Below are 22,993 nucleotides of genomic sequence, written 5' to 3' on the forward strand. Positions count from 1 at the left end.
CATGACCGAGTGACACTTCCAGAGAAAGTGAAAAATTCTTACTCAACACTGGTGTCTTACACAACATCTTTGTTAGCTTCATCCAGTCTCTGAAGAATTAGTTTAACCTTTAAAAGCCATAAGGCAGTAATCAGGCACACCTTTGAGGAACATGCACACATGTGACAGTTGAGATCATAAAAACATGCATGATGCTAGGAGAGGGAGGAGGAGGGGTCTGCACATGCATAACTGGTTTTAGGTATGCAGGGAGGGGCAGGAAGCTGACATACGTGTGTTCAAGTACAGTTTGTTCTGACAGCTGTCTGCAGTGGGGTTGTCAACACATAGAAAGGACAGGCGTCCATGAACATGGCTAAACTCTCCTTTACAGAAGTGGTCCTGCTGCTTCTGCTAGTGCTGGCCTTGGTGAGTATTCACCATGAGACTACTCCTTAATTTCCTTTTGGCTCACTAGAACATATTGTAGGCCTTTGAACATGGAAGATTTTGTTACAGAAGAGTCATTTATAATTTAAATGGACTATAATTTTCACATTGTTATATGCCATTACTTGTGATGATAAGTCACCCTTAAGTATTAGTGATTAATGAATGCTCTCCTTTTAATCTCTTTAATGCCAGAGCAGGAAATCATGCATGTCAGCTGACTTCATGTCAGCTTGTTAGATGTTGTGTCAAGCCACCCTAAAATGAAGCTACTTTTTGTGAGCAATACTGTAGTGGAATAAGTTACTTGGAGTATAAGATGAAAAACATTTATCATTTAGACCAGTTTTATAACTTGCTATATGACTCCTTAACAATTACCGCTGTATTCCCTTGAAAAATAGATAATTTCACAGTATTTCAAATGGGTGCAGTCTTTGGTATGGATCAAAATGGTACTAACCTGACAAATATGTGAAGGATTAAGTTCATTAATATTGATCCATCATTATATAGAATCATGATTTTGTCACAACTTCTTGCAAAATGTCTTGATGAATCCGACAGTAATTTCAGTTCCAGATGGGAAGAAACTGTTCTTGTGAGTCATCGACAAGAAGTCATCTTCTGCTGGATGGGGATTTTATTTTCTTTAGATCTTATTTTCTGTCTTTAGTTTTACATCATCATGTGACAGCAGGATAATCCCGGGTGTAAATTATAAAGTAAACTTCATCCGATTTCCGCCTGTTCATTTTGGCAGTTAGTGTCTGCGGTGGCAGGGGTCGCAAACCCATCTTTTTTCTGCTCTCACTGTTAGTGTCATGAAAGTGACCGAGTGAGCCAAAAGGAACAACCAAAAATCGATATTATTTTCACAATTTACACCAGATTGTCCAATAGTCCAACAGTTGCATATCTGACGTGAAACGGGAGCTTGCCCACCCTCTAAGATAAGTAAATAAACAATCAACATAACTCCTATCGAATCTAATCATTCAGTGTATTAGTTACTTCATAACGTCTGCTTTACAGTTCTATCAAAGATAGCATTGTATTGGCCATAATGGTATATTGAAAATTGGAGGATAATAATTTTGTGTTAACACACATGAAGAAATTTGATAAATTGCTTCTCTTAAATCAAATGTATGCAAATAGGGTTACAAAGACTCTGTCCACATCCCAACATTTGTTTATTGAGTATAATTGTTCAAAATTGAGAAATGAAGAAAGCTAAATTCTAAATTAATTTATTATTATTTAACATATTTCTAGAGACTCACTATATATAGTGCCTCATCTCTGGAAATAAATAATATTAGTGTCTACAATATAGTATAAATAAGCCTTTGTGTCACTTTTATGCAACTATGTTGCCTCTGTGCTGATAGGCATCACTCATTCCTTTGTTGGCTTTTTGCTTTTTGGTGTGTGTGTGTGTGTGTGAATAAAATGCACTTTGGTGTCCTACACTAAAGTTTTGTATTGTTTGTCCGTCACGTGTTTGGAAAATCAACCTACTCCTTAAGTCCTACTACTACTCCGGGTCCTGGGACCTGGGAAAGTTCTTCCTCTAAAATAGGTGATCTCTAGAAACCGTGATCTGAAAAATACAATTGTTAAACAATAATAAAGAGGGTGTTCATTACTATGAAAAAGTGTGTGTTCAACTGCTGTTTACTTTCAGATACTCAGTGCTGAGGCAAGAGAAAACACACCAAAGACCCTTAGGAGAATGAAGAGAGAGTGGATCCTTCCTCCTACCAAGCTGTGGGAGAACATTGATTACACCGGCAAGGATTTTATTGCCAAGGTCAGTTGGCTCTTCACTCATTTAAACCTTTTGCCTTAACTTTTTTATGTTGGCTCCGAATGTGTCAGTAATTTCACTCCATTTGCTGGTCTGCCAAAAACCCTGCAGCACTAAACCCGTTTTCACATGCTCCGTGAGTTCTAGTCCTCACTTATACCACCAATAGAATGTGTTCCTGGGCTGAAATCACATATACATTCAGGGCCTTACGTGATAACGCGTTTGTTTCAGCGCGGAAACTAAAAAGGCCAAATTGTGCTTTCCGTGTCATGCATGATTTCACGGGAGGGTCAAGTGGAAAGTGGGAGTTTTCCATAAAGAGATGGGAGGGAATGCGCATAGTGTGTCAAATTTGTATTCCGCGGTATTTACAGAAACCGTCCGTGAAAGCACACCTTCTTTTTGCGGTGAAAATTCTTAGTCTCGTAAAATCTGTGTGAACCACGATGCAGATTTCCTCACATATGCTTCCTGGTTAAATGACAGCAGTCATCCAAGCCAGAGGGCCACATAGGACAAGGAGACGGGCTGAAAGGATTTTTACCACAAGGATCACACTTTTTCAGTTGAGTGAACACAAAATCATAGACTTGATGGAACACCCTCCCAGCTCATCTATCCAAGCTGCAGTCTGTTCTTCCGGCCAGCATTATGTTGCATGTTTGGTTGCTTTGGGCCCCTTGGCGTGAGTGAGCGCACATGTTTTAGATCCAGTGGGGCGGGATGTGTGAGGGAGAACCACTGAGGAGAGTGAGACGTCTTGATCGTGACCTTGATCAGACAGCGCTGGTTTCCCCTCGGGGAGACCCCCTTGGCCCTGAGCCACCACTGCAACGGTCTCAAGTGTAATAGGCCGCAAGGGATCACATTGGATGCCGCTGCCAGGAGACCTAACAGTCTCTGAAACCGTTTCACAGTGAGTGGCTGGCCTAGCTTGGCCTGCTTGACTGCAGAGAGGATCGAAGCTACTCGAGCGGGAGACAGATGTGCCCGCATCGTGGTCGAGTCCCAAATCACTGCAGGAAGGTGGTCCTCTGCACAGAGCTGCATCCACACACTTGTGTACGGGGTGAGAGGGCTAGGCCAAACGGAAGAACCCAGTACTGTTCACACGTGCTTCATGACGCGGTCACGCGGAGGCCTTCCCACAGCAATTCCACGCAGCTCGAGTTCCCTGAGAGGGAACTGATTTTTACCCATCGCAAAATAAATGTTCAGTTGACAAAGTAGTTACAATATTTCTCCCTTTGATCATGGTATGCCATTTTTGGAGTAGAGGCTAAAAAACAGACTCACAGTCCATAACAGTGTGGTTTTTTCTGACAGATTCGCTCTGATTGGGACACAACTTCAGAAGTGCAATATTCTCTCTCTGGACCAGGAGCTGATTTACCACCCATCAACCTCTTCATGGTGGATCCTGACACAGGGTTTTTAACCATCACAGGTGTTCTGGACCGGGAAAAATACCCATCCTACAATGTAAGTCTCTCTTTAAATAAGTTCCAGGCCTCATGATTTACTGTGAGGACTGAAACCTGTTCACGGCTAATACAATGTTGTATAAATTAGATTAAAATTAAAAGCAATTGCTGTCAGAGGTAACCCAAAAAGCAAAAATCATGATTGCGTTTCTTTTGGCCCAATATACGCCTGGGATTGTGCTGCTAGCCCAGACGTGGCCTATGTACGGCATAATGGGTTGTCTTGTTGCCATGGAGTCCTAAACACCAAAGCACTTTTATTCCACAGGGTATTTATGCATTTTTTAAATTTTATTTACATTTTATGTCTTACAAGCTGAAACGTGATACTTGTTTTTTCTGTCAATTCTTCGGAGCTGCAGTTTTTAAATGCCAAAATCTTGTGTTTAAAATTAAGAAGAAAATATAGAAATACTCTGTATCATGTTTTACCTCCACAAAAGCAGACAAAAGAAAAAAGAAAAAAACACTGAAGAACAGAGGATAATGCCAAACAATTTACACCTGCCAAAACAAATTTTAAAGTTTAATCCAAGTTTAATTCAAATTTTGCAGTCTTTGTAAAAATATCATATACACTCTCTCTCTCCCTCTCTGCCGGTCATCAGAGTTTTTTTACCGTCTGCTGGCTCTCTTCTCTCTTCTCTTCTCTACCTGCGAGGGTTTGCATGCCTAAAAAAAGAGCATAATGGTTAAAGCCCAGCCCATTTCGAGACTACCCGACAATTTACGGGTTAAATCCTTCCTACTTACGGGTTAAGCCCCGCCCACTTTCGGGTTAGGCCCCTCCCAACAAATAAAATGAGGTGGAATTGTATCTGAACTGTGAGGAACGTTTACCAATGTCAGCTGTCTTTAGTTGTAGGGAAGCGATGGATGTTTTCCCATTTACTCCTCTCCAATTGGTCTCCTTTGTGAGGGGGTTATATTGTGTGCTTCATTAGCCGCCACACTGTAACCTTTACATCAGTTCCGCCAATCAGGCTGAGGTGGTTTATCTAAAGTATGAAAGCATTATGCATATACACTCACCGGCCACTTTATTAGGTACACCTGTCCAACTGCTCGTTAACACTTAATTTCTAAGCAGCCAATCACATGGCGGCAACTCAGTGCATTTAGGCATGTAGACATTGTCAAGACAATCTCCTGCAGTTCAAACTGAGCATCAGTATGGGGAAGAAAGGTGATTTGAGTGACTTTGAACGTGGCATGATTGTTGGTGCCAGAAGGGCTGGTCTGAGTATTTCAGAAACTGCTAATCTACTGGGATTTTCACGCACAACCATCTCTAGGGTTTACAGAGAATGGTCCGAAAAAGAAAAAACATCCAGTGAGCGGCAGTTCTGTGGGCGGAAATGCCTTGTTGATGCCAGAGGTCAGAGGAGAATGGCCAGACTGGTTCGAGCTGATAGAAGGGCAACAGTGACTCAAATAACCACCCGTTACAACCAAGGTGGGCATAAGAGCATCTCTGAACGCACAGTACGTCCAACTTTGAGGCAGATGGGCTACAGCAGCAGAAGACCACACCGGGTGCCACTCCTTTCAGCTAAGAACAGGAAACTGAGGCTACAATTTGCACAAGCTCATCGAAATTGGACAATAGAAGATTGGAAAAACGTTGCCTGGTCTGATGAGTCTCGATTTCTGCTGCGACATTCGGATGGTAGGGTCAGAATTTGGCGTCTACAACATGAAAGCATGGATCCATCCTGCCTTGTATCAACGGTTCAGGCTGGTGGTGGTGGTGTCATGGTGTGGGGAATATTTTCTTGGCACTCTTTGGGCCCCTTGGTACCAATTGAGCATCGTTGCAACGCCACAGCCTACCTGAGTATTGTTGCTGACCATGTCCATCCCTTTATGACCACAATGTACCCAACTTCTGATGGCTACTTTCAGCAGGATAATGCGCCATGTCATAAAGCTGGAATCATCTCAGACTGGTTTCTTGAACATGACAATGAGTTCGCTGTACTCAAATGGCCTCCACAATCACCAGATCTCAATCCAATAGAGCATCTTTGGGATGTGGTGGAACGGGAGATTCGCATCATGGATGTGCAGCCGACAAATCTGCGGCAACTGTGTGATGCCATCATGTCAATATGGACCAAACTCCCTGAGGAATGCTTCCAGCACCTTGTTGAATCTATGCCACGAAGAATTGAGGCAGTTCTGAAGGCAAAAGGGGGTCCAACCCGTTACTAGCATGGGGTACCTAATAAAGTGGCCGGTGAGTGTATGTGCCTGTTGAAAAAATACTAATTTACTCACCATTTTCGATCGAAAGTTGGCTTTCAAGATTGTGGAGGCCTTGCCTCCTACTGGCAGGAGACCCTTGTTCAATTCAAATTGAGAGACATAATGTTTTTTGGCATGTAGAAAAGAAATCTCCTGCTTGGTGAGCACTTCCAGCAATAATGCTGAAAAATGTGTAAAATATGACATACACAAGGGTTTTAGGTGATTAATTACATAATTTGGCTCCCATTAATGAAATGGAATGAAGCCATTTGATATAAAGGAGAGTGCAACTCTTGAGTTTTAGGGATTTAGTTTGTATTCACACCTAAATGTCCATTCAAAAGTGTATATTTGACAATAACAATGTTTGTGTGGTGGAAATATGTGGATTGATATGGGGCGCCGTTTGTAAAATGATGCACGTTCTAAAATCCTGCGCAAATCTCATCCCAGAAAGAATGTCACCTTTGCCGATGTTCATGATAGACTAAATGAAAACTTAAATTGTGGCAAAGAAGAAAAGAGAACAATTGGAACAGTGGTTTCAACTTGAGACATACTTCATCTAAACTGCTCCATATTTCTCAATTCTCATGACATCCTCTATACATCCATATTATAATCCAAGCCTGGTGGAAACACGAACACCACTGACTTGCGAACGCCACAGGCGTCTTCGGCCGCATTTCTAACCATCTGGCCAGTGCCTCAACGTGCAAGGAGTAGCGAGGACCCGTCCAATCTTAATTTTAAGATTTTAGTTTTTTATTTGACCTTTATTTAACCAGGTAAAACCCATTAAGATCCAATTGTCATTTACAAGTGCACTGCAGACAGAGTTAATCAAAACGTTAGGTTTATCACAAACAAAAAGACATGTTCATTACGAAAAGAAAATCCATTGAAATCATGTTGAAACAGATAAAATGCATTGCACTATAATATATGAATATTATAAACAACATGCTCTGGACCATACAACTGACTATAGTGTTGCACAAATGACACAAGAAGACCATGGGAAAAATCAAACCCACAGGACCAGTGTACAATAAAAACTGCCTTAACTCTGTGGCCTTCCATGGAAAAATGAAATTGAATCTTTCAAGCAGATTTGGGCATTTGAAATCAGGTCCTGACATGTGCCAAAGAACTAACAGTTTTCTCATGACAAAAAACATGCAGAAAACATGTTATGATATTTAAACCAGTCAAGGGGGAAACTGCAGTGTGGTGTCCCTCATCAGACATACTGATAAAGCATGAATCAGTTCTGCAAGGACAGTTGACCTCTGGAGAGATCATTCTATGATTGATCCAAACCCCTGTTTGAATGCATTTATCACATCCTTGATATCCAGTGTGGGACTTAATCCCCTTAACAAAACCTCGAGCCGGAGCATCACAAATAACAGAGCTCACACTGAGGAGAAAATTCTTACCCTGATGAAGTCCTTGCCAATTATTTAAATTTCATTAACCAGATCTCTTAAGTAGTCACTTTGGCTTTGAGGTCTCACAAAAGAGGGCACTAACAACATGTTCTTTTGTATGACCCTGAAGTAAAGCCAAAACAGGCCAGAACTGGATTTTTGAAAAGTGGTAATCCATCAACGTTTAACTGCAGTCTAAACACATGTCTTTCACCAGCTAAGACCACGGCATACACTGAAGGCGTTTAACGTTAGTGATCCCTAACCCTAACCCATAAAGACACAAAACTACCTTCATATTTAGTCAACATTAATGTTTAGCTGGGTTTATCTATCACATCTGAAATAATCAGTAGCAGACCATCTAAGCTTTTCTCCCTTTGTCATGTCCTTCATGCAGCTGACAGGGATCGCTAAGTTCAAAGATGGAACCAGAGCAGAGGAGGAAATCCCACTGACGATCACAGTCTTGGACCAAAATGACAACCCACCTCGCTTTGAGCGGCATTCTGGCAACGTCAAAGAGGCGAGCAAAGCTGGTATGTAACTGTTAAACCACTTTCTCCATTTTCAGTAAAGGATGGGTATGATCAGACTTTCACAACGTGTGATTGTTTGTCCATGCTAAGCCTAAACCTAAAGTAGCTCTTCCAACCAGATCCTACTCCCAATCCACTTAAGTACTAATGTTTTTCTTTTGCATAACCTATCCACTTAACTAACACTGCATATATACGCAACTAACCTATTTCATGTGAAAACATCCAGCATGTTTTCCTTGACCTTATTTGTTGCTTGAGTTAATTTGAGAATTGTAAGACTAAAATGAACACAGAAGTAGGGCCACTAATTACATGTTAGTATTGGTATAGTATGTTCAACATGTCAGTGTTGAATGGCTGTTGACGGTTTCAGATTCAATCATGAATCATTTTTCTAATAGAGAAATAATTAGCTAAACCACATATGGCAAACTCGCGGCCCGCGGGTCACGTCCGGCCTGCCGCCGGTGTCCAGCTGCCTGTCCAGTGTGGGCCGATGGTCCAATGTGAATTCTCTTAACAATCATAAATAGCAGTCTGTGCAAGTATATCTAAAGGAAATACTGTATATATGTTGATGCTCGGCCGGAACGGGAAATGTGATGGATTCTCCTGAAAATATGGATGTTGTGTTCCCCTGCAGAAACCTTTGTCATGCAGATCGTGGCGAAAGATGATGATCAAGCTGGAACAATTAATTCAGAGATCTCCTATTCCATCATCAGTCAGGAGCCGGCAGGTGATGGTCACATGTTCACAATAGACAGAAAGACGGGCAAAATACACGTCAAAGAGGCTACGCTGGACAGGGAGGTGAGGACTGCTCAGTGGGCATAGAACACACGGGCTGAAGGCTGCGTTCTGACACGTCTCCATACTTTAGAATGTTTGTGGTTAAAAGTGTAGTGATGATGGAAACCTACGTTTGATAGACTGTCCAGTTTGTGCTCCCATACTGAACATGCGTCAGTGAGATCACAACTCACGGTGGGGCAGACCACTGCAGCATGTTGGCTGTGTGTGTGGAGTGTCAGAACTTGAGTTAATGTAATAATGTAATATTTGAACTTCTCCCAACATCCAACCACTAAAAAGAACTGCCGACCGGTTCTTTTGATTTACCAACCTTGGTCTCCCCCTGTAGATGACCATCAACCACACATTTTTTGGGAACTTTAGTTAGAGGGAAATGTTATTTTAAATCTATCATCAAGGTGGAATCACCTACAGCTTTACTGTAGCCCTCGTTTGACCTCAGGTACCTTCTCACTTGTCGTTTGACTTTTGTCAAAGCTTTTTACCGAACTTGCACAGAAGCATGGGTTTGCTTTTCTTCTGACAGACTCATGACTTCTACACACTGATTGTAAAAGGAATTGATCTGGGAGGGGCAGCAGGGGGGCTAACAGCAACAGGAACTGTGGAAATCAAGATCCTGGACATCAACGACAACCGCCCCATTCTAGAAAAGTCTGAGGTGAGAAAAATACCACATACATTACATACAGAAACCCGCACACGGAGTACAGAATCAGGTACTTGAGGAAATGAGAAAGGTATTATGGGTAATGGACTGATAAGATTTGTATGTTTTCTTTATCTTTTTTATTTTTGTTGTAAATAACACCAGAGCCATTGTCTTGAGCATCAGTATTTGACGGTGACACTTCCCAGAGACGGACATGTCTGGGCAGCAGAGATTCGTGACTTTTAGTCAAAACCACTGAATACCACACTCCCCGAGTCATACTGAAACCTAGTGGCCTTTTTTAAAAATCGTTCAAGCACAACAACCTGCACAAATCAGTTGGTATTGGCTGCAAATGGTTGTCCCGCAATCGAAAACATCACACTACCTAACAAAATAAGAAATGTTCTTCGTGAGCTTTCTAATAACAACTTCTTTTTCTTTATTCTTATATGACCAACATGTCTTGGTCACTAAACTTTTACTTGGCTCATGAACAAGTCATAGTCAAGAAACTATTGGCTATGGTCCTCGCTGCAGCAAAAAACAAAGCAAATCCAACCTGTGACTGTGTGCTCTGATGAGCAGAGTACCAGGCTGTAAGAGAAAATACTCACATAGTCACCTAATGAAGTGTAGGCTTTTTCCTGACTTGATGTAGAGGCAACAGGTTTGGACAAGTGTTAACTATACTATAAGGGATATCCTCACGATTCTGTCTGGGCTTGCAACTGGTTTTAATAAAGCGCACACAACTGTTAATATGATAACAAGTGGTTCTATTTGGAGAGAGATAATAATTACCACCATGCCTCCTTTTACTTTATCAACTGACTCCTGGTCAGTGGCTTTTGACCTCCTCAAAGTGGATGCAAGGGATGTAAGAGTAAGTATCACAATATTATTTTCTTATAGTGTATCAATTCTCAAACACACTATATCAACTTTAAACTATATCAACTTTATTTTTGTTGCAGACAGTGGTTCATTACGTGTTTTGATGTTGGATATGACAGTGACTGTGATACAACCAATAGCAGGTCCCATCGTTCAGTAAATATATTAACATTACTTTCAAAGAAAAGCGTGCAATAACATAGTTAATTAATTATTGAATTTTGCGCATAACAAGATTGATCACTCTAACAAAAAAGTAATTAATTCGGTAGTTCAAATTGATAGTTCGGCAATCAAAAGGACGTTGAGTCAAGAATCTGAAAAAAAACATGACACAAAGCATCTTTAATAAAGAGGTAAAGGGGATTAAAAAAGGGGAATAAATAGTCCCAATGCCAGGCAGCTCCTCTACCCTGTGGTTAGAGCACAAGAGAAAGATGAGTCTGCTTGGTTCCCTCTGGTTTGATGCAGCTTGCATACACTAGTTTACAGTAGTAGCTTGTTGCTTCCCAGCTTAGCTAATCAGCTCATGGCTACAGGTGTGACCAAGGCCATGTGCTGAGTGGCTGCAGCAAACTTGGGGATGTGCACCCTGTGTGGAGGTTCTGCTTGGCTTTCCTTCATGGTTTTGCACAATGGCTTTGCTTACGGTGTCTCAGTATATGGAATTGTAACCCCACTTATTATATTCTTGCCAATACACAGCAATGATAAAAAAGAAATTCCACTTTAATGTAATAATTGTTTTTGTGACAAAAGCCTGAGTGGTCCAGTGTGTGTCCAGTGTTCATAACACAAAGAAAACAATTGAAGGTAGGATGTGAATTGTTATGGCTTTTATAAACGATTAAAACTCTACATGCTTTGGCTCTTGTTCTGTTTGCAGTACTCTGGCTCAGTGGATGAAAATGTGGCTGATGTAGTTGTGATGAGAATCAAAGCTCTGGACAAAGACCTTAGGAATACAGACAACTGGCTGACGGTCTTTTCAATCGCCTCAGGAAATGAGGATAATCTCTTCTCCATTGAGACAGACAAAGAAACCAACGAGGGAATCCTGAAGTTGATAAAGGTATTTTGATATATAATGGGATTCTAATTTGTTTTGCTTTACTGTTTCTAATATTGGGAGGGTTCCTAACATCTCTTATTGTCTCTCTCTATCTTACTTACCCTTTCTCCCATATCAATCAGCCTGTGGATTTTGAAGACCTCAAGAAACTTGAGCTCGGCCTGCTCATTGAGAATGTATCTCCTTTTGTGGAGGGAGGTGCTGTACTGATGAATGTGGGCGTTAATGTTGGAGAGGGTGGTCCTATAGCTACAGGAGCCGCAGCCGGAGTCGCAGCCGGAGTCGCAGCCGGTGCTGGAGCCGGTGGAGGAGGAGGCTTGGACCTGGGAGTTGAAATAGGGGTGGATGCTGATCTTGAAGGAGGGGTGAATTTAGGGTCAGATGCAGGTCTTAAGCCTGGTGTTGGACCTGGAAGTGGTGTCGGACTTGAGCCAGGTTTCCAACCAGGACAAGGAACAAAACCAAAACCAAATTCACAGACTAACTATCTCATTAAAATAGCAGTTAATAATATGCCTGAGTCTCCAGCATTCATGCCTGACACGAAGAGTGTTCCTGTATCAGAGAATCCAAATCAAACACCTGACGATGGTGCCATCACAGTGTTCACTGCTACTGATCCAGACACAGGGAAGCCAGCTGAAGATGTAAGGTTAGTCAAAAGAGACTATAGTTGCTGATTTCAGAGGCTGTACATGAGGGTTGTCAAACTCACTTCAGGTTCGGGCCAGATACTGGCCCCTCCCATCGAACGCGGGCCAGACCATTAAAATCATAGGGAGGGGTGGCGCTGACCATCCGACAGGGGGTGGCGGACGTTACGACTGGAAGACTAAGCGCATGCATAGGGACCTTTCTGTTATTCTCCTAATTGCAAAGTCATCCTGCGGGCCGTCCACAGCGCGGGCCACACTGGATGGCCCGCCAGATGGCCGGATTTGGCCGGATGACAGATGTAATGTACATTTTTCAAACCAGTCGCCATATATATCATTATATCAACTTCATAGTGTTTAACGTTTGCGGTGCTTCTTCAGTTCAAAACTAGATAGTTAGGTTTGGGAACCAAAAGTTTATTTACCAGTTTGGTAAAAGATCTTTTATCTTTCTCTTTTTTGAATTCGAATTCGGACAAGATATGACTGGTGTCCTGGGCAAGAGCTTTGAGAATGTTAAAAACAATAAAAGATTTCTTTGTCACGATTCCATCCGCTTGTGTCCATGCGACAGTATTTGCAGTAGTACATCCAAGGTTTTACCTTTTCCAAAATCATTACTTTTGATGAACACTTTACTCTTTTATATTACTTTTCTTTACTATTACTTTGTGTGATCCTTTAGGTTAAACAGTTTTCTGTTAGATATTATTACTTTCCTTAAATGTTTCCTTGCATTGATTTTATTCATTTGTTGTGCTCCAGTTATGCCAAAGCCTATGATCCAGACAACTGGTTTACCATAAATGAAAAAACAGCAGAGATTAAACTCAACAAGGCACCAGATAGGGAGTCACCATTCTTGGTGAATGGAACCTACATTGCCAAGATCTTGGCCATAACCAAAGGTAATCTCTTTTGTACTTTATTATACTTAATTGTTCATTTTTCACTTCTGTAAAACTTGGACTCTCCTGAAGGATTGAACGATAACGGTCACAAGGATATTTATGGGTTTTATGAGCAGCTCATAAACATAGTTGCCTGAGGTATTCTATGAAATGAAGCACACTGATCTCACTGAACCTGCCTGAGCACGCTTTGACTCAAGGTTTCAGCCATGAAATAACAACATCCAGTTTTAACAGACCTCCTTAAAAAGCTCAGGTGACATTTTGAAAAACAACATTTAAATGTTGTTTTATTAATTATAGTTTCATTTTGTATTGTATTTTAATTAAGTGTCTGAGCAGAAACTTTTGGCAGACTTATGTTTGATCACTTTGTGTGGTGAAAGAAACAGGGCTTTGACAGAACCCAGTCATACAGCCACTTTATCCAGTCGGTGTGCTCTCTGACTTACTTCACTGTTGTCATCCTCAGACATGCCATCAAAGACAGCTACAGGAACAATAGCCATTCAGGTCAATGACTACAACGATCATTGTCCCACCCTGACCACCTCACACAGCAGTCTATGCTCCAATGAAAAAACTATTAGTGTCACTGGCTTTGATAAGGATGCTAGTCCCAACGCTGCTCCATTTACATTCAGAATCATAGCTGAAGGAACACGAGGCAACTGGGACGTGGAAGTCATCAATGGTAAGAAAATGTGCTAAAAGACAATGGCTCATGCTATATTGATTTACCTGTACAATAGTTGACATTAATATTGCACTAGCATTTTTACAGTACAATAAGTTGATTGTGATGATGATAATAGAGTGCGAGTTCCTTTGTTTTCTCTAGCTACGAGTGCCGCTCTTCACTCTCGTGACCTGCTGTGGCCAGGCACATATAAGCTGCAGGTGGAGGTGTTGGACGCTCAGGGTCTGTCGTGCCAGTCCAAAGACATTTTTAATCTGGACGTTTGCATCTGTGAGGAAACAGAGGACTGCACGATGGCGGCATCAAGACTCAGAGCCCCTTCAACTGGGCTTTCTGCCTCAGCCATCAGCGTGATGCTAATGGCATTCTGCTTATTGCTGTGTGAGTTAAAACACCATTATGCAATTATCTCATCATAACGGCGATACCAGGTTTGATTAAAAATTCATGTCTGTTTACAGCATTTTATGTATCGGTTTTCTGCATATTGTTTAATTGTAGTGCGTTGCAAGCCAGTATGGGAATTTGCTGAAAATGTAAACATTTTGTATATTGCGCTTTCCTTGTCATGCATATGCATTCATGGGAGGGGGTGGGTAAAGTGCGCCTAACCGCCCAAGAAAGCGTACCTCTGTAAACCAGAATTCGTGTTTCCTCGCATTTGCCTGACTACACTTTTTCTGTAGAGGGAAGACAAAATCATTACGCGTTACAGATGAAGCAGACACACGATATTACAGTTACTGTAAGAAATGCGACGTTTGCAAATATACGTACACGAGGCCCAGAGTATTGCAATACTGAGCAACTTACATTGCATTATAACCCATGCATTACATTTTTGCCTGAGGAGCAATTAGGGGTAAGGTGTCTTGCTCCGGGACACTTCAACATGGCACATGGGGCAGCCAACCCCCAACCTTGCAGCCCCCAGCGCACTGCACTACACCATGCGCCACCATCGCCATTTTCATGATAAAATGTGACTTGCTTGATGTCCAAAATGAAACTTGTTATTTATTCGAAATGTCTCACTTTTGACTACTAATATTGGAAAATTCTCAAAAGGTTGCATTTATTATGTTGTATAAAACTAGATTGGTAGGATTTGATATGTAGTTTCTGCTTTGGTGCCTCTTGAGATCAAAATACCTTTTGAGCTTTACTTTGACATAAATGTTATTGCTACTCTTTTTAGTCATCCCTCTTATCCTGCTCTTCTGTCGGTGTCGGGGAGACAAAACCATCTTTCCTGACCAATTTAAAGATCTGCCATTTGGCACCAAAGAACACCTCATACCCTATCACACTGAAGGCAGAGGCGAGGACAAGGTCAGCCAACATTGTTGTTTCCTTTTTAGTGGAAATATTACATTAAGGGTACATCTTCCAATTCAATCATATTGGTTACTTTACTCACCAATCATAAAGAAAATGTTGCATCCACTTTGAAATGTGAGGATGTTCTGGAGTTTAATGATTTTCAACCTTAATGCTTTTTTGATAACACTCACAAATTGACAAATCATACAAAATATCTGTTGATATATATATATGACATATTTTATATCTTCTGTTTGGTTCTAGGAAGTTCCACGCCCAAGTGTCCCATTTATGTTAGAAAACCAGAAAAAACTTGGAGCTGCAAAAGCAGCAAGCTCCAATGCGATTTCATCAAAAATCCTACAATCTCATCAAATGGCAAAGTACGATGAAGCTGTGCAGAGGATTTGGGAAACCAACCGCAGTCGGATGGAGACCGACAATGCCGACGGGTTTTCAAAGGAATCTTTCAACCATGGAAATGGCAGTGCTTCCTTTAGCCGACAAACATCTGGTGCCCAACACACGACAACTCTGTATGAGGATATAGCCCTACCTGAGGCTTTCCTCAGGGATTATTACTCACAGGTACTATGTACACTTTAAATGCAACTACTTTTTCCCAGATCTGTCAAAGTCAAACAGATGTTCAGAGTTTATTGACACCAGTGTTTGTGCTATTTCCTTGCTCTAAACAGAAAGCGGCGTATGCTGTGCAAGGGAAGGACAGTGTTTGGGAGTATCACTTTGAGGGCAGTGACTCTTCTGCTGGTTCAGTGGGCTGCTGCAGCCTTCTGGGGTCTGATAATGACTTGCATTTTCTCAATGACCTCAGCCCGAAGTTTAAGACTCTGTCTGAGATCTGTTCCCCTCCTACACAGACACCCAAATCTTCTCTGACACAAAAAATACAAGGTCCTGTCCAGACAAATGTAGTTGATATTGCTAAAGCGGTTGATGAGCCCAAAATTGATTGCATTGTAGAAACACAGCGCATGGATATAAAGACACTTGCTCATTCTAATGTAACTAACAGTATCAGTTATAGCTCAAACATTGATAATTCTGCTACTCTGCCCCGTCAGGCTCAGACAGTCATACTACAGCAATGGCCAGTTTACTACACTACTGCCCCTCTGCTACAGCCTTTGCAGTATGCAATTCAACCACAACTTCAGAGCAGTGTTCTGCTGGATGAGGGGGCGCATGGAGCTAAATTTCCAGGCCTGCATGTAGTCAGTGGTCCCCAAGACCCTTATTTTGGAGTAGTTATCAGTAGCATTGAGAGCCCCACAAGCCCTGTCAGCAGTCCAGTAAGTCCCACCCTGTTGCTACCTTGTGGCCCAGGTTTATCTCAGGACTCAGTCCCTGAGGTCAGCTTTGCAAATCCAGCAAGCCCCACTCTGTTTCTACCCGATGGCCCAAAAGTATCACAGAACTCTGTGCCTGCAGATGGCTGGAACGTGGTGGGGTCAAATTCTGATGGTAGTTATATATTAGTTGAACACCAGGGAAGTCCAGGTAAGGCAAAGGGAGCAGACCCAGGCACATCTCAGGGCACTTTGCCAAGAGGTGCTAACCTGGTACGAGAGGCTGCTCTCCCTCAGGGGGTGTTACATTCAGCAGCCCAGGGAAGTGTGTATGGCCTTCTGCCAGAACACACCATTGCTAAAAAGAGGTGTAGGGTTGCAGTTAACAGGAATGTGGGGCAAACATGGGTTGGGGAGACAGAGCTGATGGATTTGGGGTGGGTTACTGTTTTAGAAGTTGGACAGCCAAGAATGGGAATGGAATATATGGTGGCTGTGAAGACAGATGTCAGAAAGTCTGTAGTTTGGTCAACAGGGATTAATCCAGTTGGAATTAGGGAGGTTATAGTAAACCAGTTACATGGAGTTCTGCCAATTGAGCAAACATTGAATGCCAGTGGTAGTAAAGGAGAATGTACAATAGCTTCACCAAAGAAAGTCAAGATCACCATTGCTTTCGAATCAGCTAAAACTCATCAGCGTTCTAAGGAAGAGTTTATGATAAATCCGTTTCAGTATGAAGCCATCCAGTTCAGAACCTTCATAAGGATTCAGTTCAAGAAAAGCAAAACGTGGTCACCCCCACTTCAGAACACAGTACAACACTATTTGATGAGGAGCCTTGTAACGTGGTCCAAACTGCACTTACAGACAATGGGAGTATGAAAGAGTGTCTGACTCGAACATCAGAAACATCTTTAATTGTGAATTGTAAGGGAATCACAGAACTTCCAGCGAACAAATGTATTGATTTGATAAGTCAAACAAACATATCCATTGACCAACAACAGATTGTAGAGGAAGACAAACCAAAGCCGCAGGAAAAGCCTGTTCCCTCTGAAGGTTTTTACAAGGAAGGAATATCTATGCTCATTAAAATGTCCTCCACCGAAGCTTTGCAGTCTGGACCAAGTGTCAGCAATTTGGTTAATACACTTAAAGAGATTGAAGACATATCAACATTTACTCAAAGAGAGGGAGGAACCTCTACTTCAGACCCCGTCAACATTGAAGACTATCAACTACATGATAGCACAGGAGAAAATGTAGACAAACAGGAAGCATCACCTTTAAGAGCAGAACAGGAAGAAGATCAAAAATATGTTGAGCCTAGCATCGTTGAAGGTTCAGAGAACAGAAGTGCGGATGTTGGGTTAGAATCTCAATTAAAGGAGGCCACAGAGGAACTAAATGACAAAAACCTGGAGGATATCGGTCTTAGAGAAAACATCAAAAGAAATCCAGTCACTGCTACTTCTTATATTATCCAGGCAAAAGAGACTGTAGAGAAAATCACTAACTGGTGATTCACAATTAAAGGTAAAGGCTGTTCATGAAAAAGTGTTACATTCTGAAGTGGGAGTCAATAATGTGGTTGAAAAATTGTCAGCAGATCCTCAAAATGAATTTTCAAAAGAAACTTGTTGAGTCTGAAGAGAAGTCCATCTCTCATCAAACATCCATGCCAGAACAAGGGAATAGGATCGAAAATAGTCCTACAAAGACAGCTATTTCTGATTCTAACGCAAAAAGTTCTATACAACCTGTGAGCTTTATCATAAATAACCAAGAAGATCTGGGATTAAATGTGAAATTAGCATCAGCAGAAATGAACACTTACACCGTCCAAGCAGAGGCCTCTGTCCCAACTCTTTCAACATCACAGCACTAAATGGTTCCACCAAGAAACAGTACCGCTGGCTCAATAGATAGATCAGCAACATCGCAATCAGGAGTAAACAAGGATGAAGTTGCGGATGCAGACGATATTAATGATGGAGAGGCACAGGACAGGATTTTGGAGGAACAAGTTTTACCACACCCACACCCAATGAGGATGTAAGTGTAAGTGATGGGAGAGGAAGAGGCACCATCCATACAGCATAACGTTTGCATTTTAAGTGCAGCAGACACAAGTTATTTCGTTGAGGAATAAGGGATTAAGTCTCACCCGCTATTAGAAGAGGGCTCTTTTGGAAGTCAATACACATAATTTAAGTCCAGTGCTCTTCTCAGACAGGGGACATAACTGTGAAAATGACTTACCAACTGTTGGCCAAGCGTTGGTAACGGTTGCTAACGATGGCGGTTTTGACGTTGTGGTCACATCTTCGGGGGAGCAAAGAGTGGCCACCGGACAGTTTTCTATATTCAGCCATAATAATGGGGCCTGTGGTAGATTTTACCTTTTTAGTGCTTCTACGCGATAATTTGGTCATCTGGCATGTCTACCGACCCAAAAAGTTTGGAAAAATACAACTCAAGCGATTTGTTATGGTTCTTGTACGTCAGAAAAGTCATGCTTGAGTTTACTGCGAATGAGCTTCCTTATGATTCTCTCGTCACTATGAAATGGGGGATCTCTTACATGGCCTTGGCCCGCCCCCCCTACACTCACTACAGAGACAATATTTACCAAAGCACTTCACTTTGTTTTTGCATAGCTAGATAGCAGCATGAAGCAAATGTCAGATAACATTTGTTTACAGATGCAGCTTTACTCATGCAGAAATCATATCTAACGAGTTCCCGTTACTTGCATTTACATTGAACATTTTTCACAAACTTACAGTAACTTACACAAACACACCCGCTGTGGTCTTTGACCAAAGTAAGTTATAGACATTTCATTAAGACCCCAAGGAAAACATCAAATTGTGGTAAAATGGGCATACGATGGGTCCTTTAAGTTATTGTTGCTTGGGTTTCATTAAATGTGATCTTCCAAAAAGAAGGGTCTTTTACCTGGCTAATATACTAATATACTCAACATTTTAAATTATAATATTCTGTTACCTTTAGACCTCCATTTGGTAAGTGATTTGAAAAAGGCTCTCCAGATGGTTATTGAGCAGTCGGGCCTGGTTTGTGTTGCAGTGTTGAAACTGTTGGAATGACAACATCAATTCAAGGATGAACGGCGACACACTCCAGACCAGCTCTTGACATTGTGACAACAAGCAATGATTGTCAACATGCATTAGGATCATACTCGGTGTTAATTCCAAATGTTAATGTGTGCTTTGACAGATTATCTCAATAGGTTGTAAAATGCCAGCTACCCTACATTGCCTGTGTGACTTGAGAGTTTTTAAGGGGTTTGTCCCAACTATACATACTGAACAGTCCAAATACCACAGGTACTTGAACTTCTGAACTTGAATGCTTAGAAATAGTTTATGTTGATGATATTTGATCATATATTATATATTGGACAGCTGCAGGAATTTTAACTTTATTAACTTTTACTTTAATCAAATACGGTAAACTGGTCTGGATCTATGAACAAAACTATTTGTCTGCACCTGATGTTTGGGGAGTTGGCGGGGTTGTTTGGTGATTTTATCTCTCTGTATTAAATCATAGAAAATTCATTATTTTATTAAAATACAATTCAGGAATTCTGAATACTGTCATCCTTTGATTGAAATTTCTCACTTTGACGCACAGTGTGGCGTGTGTTGCATACAACTGCAGCGACAGGTCAGTGGGAAGCACAATCTAACTTGTGTGTCTGCATTGTTTGAATGATGACACGTAGCATTGACAGGCTTTGAGTGGTCACAAGACCACAAAAGTAAAGTCGTGCCCTTCTACCACATCGAACTCTAATCATGTCATGTATTTAGCATAGGGGTTTTCTTCAAAAAGAACACTGCAGCATTTCGGTTTAAAGTATAACGGACATTTAAACCTTGAACCTCAATATCTAATAAAGATCAGAGAGAAAATGTTATAAATACAAAGGTTCAATAGTTCAATACAAGGTTCTCATTCTGTGTCTCCGGTCAACATCTTCATTGCATATCTAATTATGCAAATGTAGTAATGACAACTATAAGATGAAGGATCTCTATATCCATGAGTTGTAGTTTGCATTTCACATAGTAGTAACTAGTGAATAAGTCTTTGTCAGAAGTGCAGCTTCTTTTCTGTGGGTTTGTTCCGATGGAATGTTCATACTAACCTGGGACGTCTTGTTCTCATGTTGAAAGGAATGTCGTGCTGTTTAGAAACTCCGATGTGACTGTTTGCCCTGCAGTGACAAGGCAGGTGAAACTTGTCGTACTGCTCACCACCAAATAACTCCAACGTACCCCGGAGCCATGCAGCGCCAAGCTCTGACCCTATGGAATATGAATTAAAGTTTAGCTGCTATTTTTTTAGCTGAGAATTCTCGTGACGTCTATAAACATGAATTCAACATACTTTAGAAATGGTCTCACCGACATTTATACAACACAAATATGCACTTAGAGACTAATAATGTCCTAAGCTCGCACGTGGAAGAAGGCTCTTCGAGGAGGGATTCATCTTCGAGTCAGATCAGCGCGCTCTCTCGTGGTTACGTTATTTCAACTCAATAACAATGAGCCAAGTCTGCGCGTAGGCAGCACCTACTCTTCTATAGCTACTACATCTAGGTTTAGAGAAGGCAGAACAACTGTTCTCTGTACAAAGCAAGTACTGGAAGCAGAAACACGACACAAAGACAGAATAAGTTTGATTACTAAATTCAGGTAGGAGAGAAGCAGAAGATAAGTCCATGAGGCATGGAATGGCGGAGGACAGACAGAATCGGCAGAAACACTGAGACGGTGGTAGAAACGAAACGATGCATCGCATAGATGCAGCTGCAAGCACGCCATTGTCACGGCAGATCAATACATTAAATCCCTGAGTACAAGACGGGTGCTGATTTTTGTGTCTGGATTGGGACAGACAGGACTACACCAACACCCATCAATACCACGAGAAGCCAACAGGGTTTATAACGCACCGCTCTTGATCTGCAGTATTGCTTACTCAAACTCCATTGTATATGATTCAGACCGACTGAGTTGTAACCACTCCTTTTGTTCTGGCGCATGTGACCGACCGGGACTGACGGCACTAGGGGAGACCGCGGAGTCCTTCGAAGGGAGAGGGCCACCAGTCACGATGACACACTAAGTCCTGTACAGTCCACCCTGAACAGAACGCGGCCGGGTAGACTGTTAATGGTCTCCAGCTGTCTGACAGCTCGTAATTGGAATTTTCCTGGTGGACTTGTAACTTGTTAAGAATGTTATTTATAAATTATCTATGTTTTATTACAAATAAATAATGCATTATTTTATACAGATATCCCTTGTGATCTTTCTGTGTCCTGGGAATTCCAAATCTAAAGCGGGGCTATATGACTGACATGGGCAGATCTTTAAAATTGTAAGTAACAGGGTAACGCTTTAGCAAAATACACCAGACTTTCTGGAGTGAGGAACTGTGAAGGCATGTGCTGGAACTGAAACAACGGGGGAGCTAGTGAGCAGACGGACAGGATGACACCAAGCTAAGATGTAATTCCACTAATGAGACCCAATGGCATGAGAACATGTCTGTCTATTTGCTCAGAACATGTTGTTCAGGACTTTACACAGAAGTCATATAAAAACGGCAATCAAAGCAATTGTCTCTCTTTTCAAAATGGCATTGCACAAAATGATACATGCAAGCACCAATTGAAGGACTCCCTTAAGGCAGTTTTTCTCAACTCGTCGCGGGCCTTTGCATGGGAAAATAAAAATTAACTAACCCTTTCTCTAATGCAGCGGAGTGTCGTTTTTTTTTCCGGCTCGTCCGTCCATGTTTTCAGTCAGCGCGGCAATTAGAACGCGAAGACACTGACCAACATTATTTCTTATCACCTGGGCCCTTTCACCTCTGTGTGACAAATGAACCAGAATTAATGAACCTGACATCTCTATTCTAACCCTAAATGTCAGTATTTATTGCTTAATAACAAGATGTGTACAACAATGGTTGGATATTTGCAAATTAACCTTAAACATCACATAAAATGGATAAACAGCATTTAATACATCTGTAATAACTTAGATAAATAACACGAGTTAAATATAATTCAATCTATGGATTAGATACACGTATTCTGCCACCTTGTGGTGGACATGTGAAAACGTTTCCTCTGAGTCTCCTTAAACTGTCTCTGCTGTGCGTTCACTGAAGCGACTACACATCAGAGCCAGGAGCATGTTTTTAACTATATCATTAGCTCTATTATTAGAGCTAATTATTATTAGTATTATCAACTACATTCCATCAAACAGCGAACCGATGAGTTGCTGCTAACACATCCCGTCGGACCAGGATTATATATTTAAATGAATTAATGAACTCTTCTCCTAATGTTACCATGGTAACCGCTAGCACCGCGCACGGATTTCTAGCATACAAACGTTCCATTGCGTTGATTCTTACTGTGAAAATCTACTTCGGTTTAGCGGTTACGCTTCGTATTTTCGCTTTATAGGCAAAACCACAAAAGGGATTAACGGAGTAAGAATGTGTCACTCTGTCTCGTTTGTTGGTTCTAAACGAAAAACGAGAAAACTGTTTTCGCGACATCTTTTTTACGGTAAAAGGGACTATCAAAAGGTAGACGGACCTACACGGACCACCTCACCGGTTTCCATGGCGACGCAG

The 22,993-nt window shown here is 41.5% G+C and overlaps 1 protein-coding gene across 1 annotated transcript; it reads left to right on the top strand.

Annotated features, from left to right (window-relative positions):
• The first annotated feature begins 304 nt into the window (after positions 1–304).
• si:ch73-74h11.1 (desmoglein-2-like protein) lies at positions 305–15,881 on the top strand. Its single transcript, XM_062563474.1, has 14 exons — positions 305–408; positions 2,120–2,245; positions 3,572–3,727; positions 7,813–7,951; positions 8,598–8,767; positions 9,297–9,431; positions 11,206–11,391; positions 11,514–12,043; positions 12,813–12,955; positions 13,431–13,652; positions 13,800–14,039; positions 14,857–14,990; positions 15,680–15,780; positions 15,863–15,881. Exons 1-14 carry the CDS (start codon positions 346–348, stop codon positions 15,879–15,881), a joined length of 2,364 nt encoding a protein of 787 aa, XP_062419458.1. The 5' UTR covers positions 305–345.
• Positions 15,882–22,993: the final 7,112 nt, after the last annotated feature.

The sequence above is a fragment of the Pungitius pungitius genome, chromosome 7 (genome assembly GCF_949316345.1).
Source record: "Pungitius pungitius chromosome 7, fPunPun2.1, whole genome shotgun sequence".
NCBI classification, from domain to species: domain Eukaryota; kingdom Metazoa; phylum Chordata; class Actinopteri; order Perciformes; family Gasterosteidae; genus Pungitius; species Pungitius pungitius.

Coding starts and splice junctions, on each gene's coding strand:
- si:ch73-74h11.1 (XM_062563474.1), top strand. CDS start 346: ATGAACATGGCTAAACTCTCCTTTACAGAAGTGGTCCTGCTGCTTCTG. Junction 2,246..3,571: donor GCAAGGATTTTATTGCCAAG/GTCAGTTGGCTC, acceptor TTTTTCTGACAG/ATTCGCTCTGATTGGGACAC. Junction 8,768..9,296: donor AGGCTACGCTGGACAGGGAG/GTGAGGACTGCT, acceptor TTCTTCTGACAG/ACTCATGACTTCTACACACT.